The following is a 6,631-nucleotide window of genomic DNA, read 5'->3' on the forward strand; positions in this document are numbered from 1 at the left end:
TTTTTCTTATGAAGTTTTAAATATGGATATTTTTCTCACAAAACCCCATAGATTCGCTTCAGAAGAGCTTGGAAGAGCCAGGATATATTTTAATATAACTCTGATTGTGTTCGTCTGAAAGAAGGTCTTGAGGGTGAGTAAATCATAGGACAATGTTATTTTTTCGGTGAACTTTATCTTTAATGTGTAGTGAAGCGACCTTGAACTGAAAGGCACTTAATAATAAATCTTAACATTACCCGTGAAGGTGTCCAGGGCGTGTACTGTAAATACTGACAGAAAAAAAGGCATCTCCAAAAAGATGAGACTCGTGGTGGCAGGAGCAGAAAACACTTGATGAATGAGGCAGTACCTGCTTTTACATCTCTCTATCCTGACAGCTGAAGAAACAGCAGTCTGAACCAGTCCAGAACATAAGTATGAAGTTTATCACAGCTTTCAGTGTTGTTGGAGTTATACTTCTCAGCATAGCAGGTAAGATCTTACACAAATCTGTTAAATTAGCTATATGTTTAATGTTTAATGGCTTCCTTGAATTGCAGTTGCTAGGGATCTTTGTAACACAAATCGATAATCGACTACAAACAAAAACACTACCAACTTTACTGAATTTGTGTTTCTCATAATCTCAAAATACTTTTTGATCTAAAGCCTCATGCTCAAATTCAAGAAACTTGTTTTGAGAATACATATTCAGCTTGTTGTGCTTTTAGTATGAATTTATTTATAAATGTAAGATGTATTTATTTATATCATTTTTTTATTGGATGAGTTGCATATGGACTTAATCAATACCAAATACTTAAATTGGTTGGTTGAGTAAATGAAGCTAAATGTTTCTAAAATATGGAAAACCATGATAATAATTAAGAAGAATGAGTAGCTGTCTGTTTTAAAGGATTGTTTATTTTTAAGAGGGTAGCTTGATTGTTGAATGGATATATGTCAAATCTATGAAATATGATAGTATTAAAACATAATTGCTTTTAATAAGTTACAGTCCCAGGATGTCACCAGGGTACATAACAAAATCAAGTGGCTGTAAGACCTGTTTCAATCCATCTGCACTCGTGAGCGAGAATACAGTGTGTGTTTATTTAAGTAGCTATGATAACAGGATGCACATCCTACATGCAAACACAGAGTACACTAAAAATAAATGACTCAGAAATGAATAAATTATTAGTAATTTAATTACAAAGAATAACATTATATTATATTAAATGTATTGCTTATTTTTGGAGCATTGGTGTGCTGACTTTTTTTTTTTTTTTTGTAAATGTTGATTTACATACACATATCCTAAAAAGTAATCTTGTGATACTGATACACTTTAAATCAGGTGATTTTAACAGGCTTAGCTATCAGTCAGTTGGGATTTTATCCACTGCAGTTCAGAACGGTGTTACGGGTGGTGTATGCAGGAGAGATGAGGCGAGTACGGAGATCCACAAACGATAGGCTTTAATAAGAACTCAGAAGAATAACGCAACATAACACCATTACCACAATAACATAAACAGAGAACGGACAGGGAGTGAAGGGAGTGAGTCCATTATAAAGGCAGTGATGATGAGGGAGTCCAGGTGCAGGTGATCCGTGATGATGGGGAGAAGATGAGGGAAGTGAGTGCAGGTGTGGAAACAAGAGGATGATGGGAAATGAAGTCCGGGAGACAAGGGATCTGTGACAAACGGTATGGCTTAATTAGTAGGGGAGAAATTGTAACATCTGAAATTACACCGATCAGAAACGAGACAGAACCATGAAACTCATTGCGCATGAGCTCTGTGGAGATCCCACTCTGGATGTTAAAGGACAAGCCTCTGAATCATACTTGGTGAACTTTTTTTTTTTTTTTTGTGGTATAAAAGTAAATATTTTCATCTACAGTGTTTTCCTCATACTGTCTTAACCATAAATGTCTATGAAATTAAATCTGTATTGTTTTGATGATCATTCTGTTGTCTAACATTTGATATCTTTGTCAAACATTAGCTTCGTTGTTTCTAGCAGGGTAACTTGTCATGGGGTGGTACAGTCAGGGACAGTTATAACACTTCATTAAAATGAACCCAGACACCATCGAAACAGTGTCCAGCTTAGTAAGGACATCAAAATAGATTGATAGATTCCAATAATTTAAGAAAGGTGTTTTTGCTCTCAATCTGGGGATCCAGGCTCTGTACACTCTCTGTTCACAGCATGTCTATGTAAAAGTATGGTAAAATATGTAAAAGTATGGTATTTGGGGTAAAAAGCGCACCTGATGTTGGGCAAAAGGCACAATAATTAACATGATAATGAATTGCTGACTGACTTTTCCATTTCATGACATGACATGGTCACATAGCAAATATCATATATCAAATTGGGTACAGAGATAATCACCATATTTATTAAACAATCATATTTGAAAATATATTAATCATAATAAAATATAATTTATTGTTACTGTAAATCTATATTAAATAGATTTAAATAGCTATTATGGGATCTCTTTCAATGCTTTCAGAATCATAATTTTAATAATTTTGTTTCTGTATTTCTAAAATCTATTTTTATATAAAAATATATTACATAGGCCTATTTTAATGACAGTATATTTATTGAACAAAAATGAATTATTTTATTTATCAAAATAAACAGAAAATAATACAAACTTTGCTAAAGTGATTCTCCTCGGTAAGTATTAACCAAGTCATTATTAAAAAGCACAATTTTTCTTAAGGTGTGCCTTTTTTGAGTAATGAGGAAAATTGACCAAAATTAAGGTGCGTTCACGCGGCCTCGTAATTCCTGTAGTTACGAGATTCCTGCTTGTAAAAAGCGTTCACGTCCTTGTATGGCTCGTAATTACAGCTTGTAAGCTGGGAGTTTTCTGAAAGCTCCCACATGTACCACGTGGCCGCTGTAGATTCATTAGGCGTTGATAGTGGTGCGTGCCATAAATGCATAATTCCCAGTCACAGGACGTGAACAGCTCCGAATACAACGTCACGTGTTGTCATCTCAAGATTTCGGTAAATACGAGGTGGCGTGAACACAGCATAAGTTACAATTGCTTCCGTTCTCTCCTACCACCTCAGTGAAGGTTCACTGATAGGTCAAAGAGAATCGTCACCACCAGCGTCATTGGATTAAAAACAACGAGACACCAAACCCATTGGATAACAGTAACAGCCATCGCAGTATCATTTGTTCGCAAAGCCGAGCCCATGCCGTGGCGAGCCATACCAAGCAGTGGAAAAGCGCCAAATGATGCCCTCTGTTGGTAGGGAATAGCAATATTGCCACTCGAACACTTCCAGTGGCTTTGATGGAAGTTTAATATTGTATGAGTAATCAAAGTCAGTTATATAGGTAAGTGGTCCTAATGTGTAATAAATCAGGTGCCTTTACCAGTGCCGGATTTGTACTGATTCACAAGATCGAAGCTATTGAGATGCACCCAAAAACTGAGCTGCACATGGACGGTGTGTACGGACATTATAAAACTCCTGATGATGAAAATCACGTGACGAGGACAGTGTACTAACCATCGCAGAACAGTTGAAGTATACTTTGGGCTTGAGATTGCAGGCTACGAACCAGTTGATCAGTTTCATACGTGTTCATCTAATTGTTTGGTCTCTGTTTCCCAGGTTCTCTCTGCCAGTTAGATGGTAAGTTGTCATACTCTTAACGACCATAAAACTCTTGTTCCACAAATCTTGTATGTATTATATCATTTTAATTGGGAATTTCCTCATTGTCTTTCTCTCATCAGTGTGTGGTCGAGCCTCTCTCAATGTCAGGATTGTTGGAGGAGAGGATGCGACGGAAGGAGAATGGCCGTGGCAAGTCAGGATTCATGCCCATAAATATTTGTGTGGTGGGACTCTGATCAATAAAGACTGGGTTTTATCTGCAGCTCACTGCTTCAAGTATGTTGAAAGCTTAAATAAAACTGAAGATACAACTGTAGATTGATAATAGTGGAATTAATGCAGACTTTCTCTATTGATAACCAGAAATTCTAGTAATGTCAGTGATCCTGTGATGTACTTAGGGCGTCTGAAACAATCCGGCTCAAACCCTCATGAGATAATCAGGACAGCGAGTCGAATCATCAGACATCCTAACTATAACAGTTCTACTTTCAACAACGACATAGCACTGATCCAGCTCTCCTCTTCTGTGACCTTCTCTGATTACATTAAGCCGGTCTGTCTGGCGGCGGCTGGCAGTGTATTTTCTGCAGGTACAGATAGCTGGGTCACTGGATGGGGCAGGCTACAATATAATGGTGAGTGAACATTTGTTTGCCAATTAAATGAATACAAACAATACTCTAAAACTCAATAATTTACCTAGAAACGGTTTTAAAAGCAATAAAATTTGTCTTCTGAACTGTGTCACAGATACCAAGCTTCCTGATACACTGCAGGAGGTGATGATACCCATTGTGAACAACACTGACTGTGATAATGCTTACGGAGGGGGCATCACAAACAATATGATTTGTGCTGGATTGTTAAATCAGGGAGGAAAAGGATCATGTCTGGTAAGATATCAGTCATTAATTTTAACACCTTTTAATCCAAAGCAATTTACAAGACACTACAAGTTTTGGTCACCTGCAAACTTTACACTGCCTACCTTAATTAAGCCCCGTGTTCACTCTGACTGATTTTTGATGACTGAGTTCAAGATCATTTGTGATTTATAGATTTCACATCTACAGAAAGGCATACGCTTGTTTTCTGTGTGTACCTTCATTATATGAATCACATGTACACACATCTGAGAAATGATTGTAAGATCAAATTTATGATGGTTTCCGCTCAACATTTTATAAATGAGGTCCAGGATGAATTATAAACTGCGTATTTCCGCCCTTGAAGGACACTGCTGGAAGGAGAAAGCCACACAAATACGTATATCAACACCGTGAACAACATTTTCATTACTCTCTTGGTTTTACCCAAAGTTGAACATTGTTTGAAACACACTCAGCACTCTCACTGCAAACAATTGAAAAAGGTTTGCTGGCCTCAGAGGAGGAAAGTGCTTTGGTGGACACACGGCCGGCATACTTTTACCGTTATGTCTGTAACAACTGTTCAATGTATAATGTCCGAGATATAAATGCTGAATGTTTGTGAATACAGGGAGACTCTGGAGGTCCAATGGTCAGTAAGAAAGACTCCCTGTGGATTCAGTCCGGCATTGTGAGTTTTGGAAAGAGCAATGGATGTGCTCAACCCGAATATCCCGGTGTGTACACCAGAGTCTCTCAGTACCAGAACTGGATCGAGTCTTACATGAGCAGCAACCCACCTGGATTTGTTGAATTCAAATCTGATGTACAGCAGTCACCTCCAACTACAACTACAACTCTAACATTCAACTCCAACTTCAGAAGTGTGCCCAACCTCCTCTTATTTTCCCTTTCTCTCATGTTCTCCATCATTCCTTTCACCTTCTCCCTCTATCTCTCTTCCTAAAGATTGATTGAACAGAAACTCTCAGAGTTTCTTTGATGAAGTGGACAGTTGTGCTGAACATGTCATTTATATGGTCATTTATTCTTTATCTTTTTAAAAATGTATGATTCATGAAAAGCTCTCTTATTGAGATTATAAGAGCATACACTAATGAAGTTCCTGCTTCTGCACTCTGAGATTCAGCATGTTTTCATAAATAGTAGAGATTGACCAATATTGATTTTTTTTTTTTTTTTTTTTTTTTTTAATAACAATAATGTCTGATAACCAGCATAACTGATTTAGGGTCTGGAGCTCTGCATTGGATCCTGCTTGTAGAAAATGTAATTATCTTTCTTTATTTCTTTATCTTTATGTAATTATCTAATCATTCACCATGTTGTAATCACACTGTCTAAGCAGAATAAACACAAAAGAATGAACTGACTTTGGGAATGATCTCTCTCTCTCTCTCTCTCTCTCTCTCTCCATACTGTCTTAATGTTTTTGTGTAAACCCTGATACTGTATTTTCAAGATTATTTGATGAATACAAAGGTAAAAAAAAAAAAGTTTAAAAAAGGTTTGAAAGTTAAAAAATCTTTTGTGACATTATAAAAGTGTTTCCTGATGAGTGTTTCTGTCTGTCAGAAGAATCTGGATCATTGGACCATCTAGATCAGGGGTGGCTAACGCTGGTCCTGGAGAGACTCATGCTGCGTTCCAATTCGCCTACTTATACTACGCCCTAAAAGTATGTACTCTTTCTGTGAACAAAAAGTACTTACTTTTGAGTGTGTAGCAAAAGAGTAGACAAGCTTTGGGACATACTAACATGTCATACAATCGCGTCTTTTCTCTCTGTCGCATCCTGTCACCGTAAACTGGCCTGTCAATCATCTTACATCCTCCACATTTCATTTAGCTAATTTCCTACCGTATCGGAGAGAAATGCAGCACGTTGATATGCAGTCGCGGGTCTTTCATGTGGAGAACTCTCCTCATATTAATCCATAATGATGCATTTAAAAGTTAATGGCCATTCGGATCTTTATAAAAGTCCACATTGGTATTTGCAGATGAAAAATAACACGGGTAACATTAAATATATATTTTCTATCAGGTTAAACTGATTATTAGTCACTCAAATCTCTCAGCGTCGAT

General features: G+C 37.1%; 1 protein-coding gene across 1 annotated transcript; it reads left to right on the forward strand.

Moving 5' to 3' along the window:
• The first annotated feature begins 250 nt into the window (after positions 1-250).
• LOC125249297 (chymotrypsinogen A-like) lies at positions 251-6,154 on the forward strand. Its single transcript, XM_048161564.1, has 6 exons — positions 251-474; positions 3,645-3,665; positions 3,770-3,926; positions 4,014-4,288; positions 4,404-4,546; positions 5,154-6,154. Exons 1-6 carry the CDS (start codon positions 420-422, stop codon positions 5,487-5,489), a joined length of 987 nt encoding a protein of 328 aa, XP_048017521.1. The 5' UTR covers positions 251-419; the 3' UTR covers positions 5,490-6,154.
• Positions 6,155-6,631: the final 477 nt, after the last annotated feature.

This window comes from Megalobrama amblycephala, linkage group LG16 (genome assembly GCF_018812025.1).
Source record: "Megalobrama amblycephala isolate DHTTF-2021 linkage group LG16, ASM1881202v1, whole genome shotgun sequence".
Classification (NCBI taxonomy): Eukaryota; Metazoa; Chordata; class Actinopteri; order Cypriniformes; family Xenocyprididae; genus Megalobrama; species Megalobrama amblycephala.

What these genes read in the sequence shown, in the direction of transcription:
- LOC125249297 (XM_048161564.1), top strand. Translation starts at nt 420, where the DNA reads ATGAAGTTTATCACAGCTTTCAGTGTTGTTGGAGTTATACTTCTCAGC. An exon ending in TCTGCAGCTCACTGCTTCAA is followed by an intron (nt 3,927 to 4,013) that starts GTATGTTGAAAG and finishes ATTGATAACCAG; the next exon opens with AAATTCTAGTAATGTCAGTG. An exon ending in GAGGAAAAGGATCATGTCTG is followed by an intron (nt 4,547 to 5,153) that starts GTAAGATATCAG and finishes TTGTGAATACAG; the next exon opens with GGAGACTCTGGAGGTCCAAT.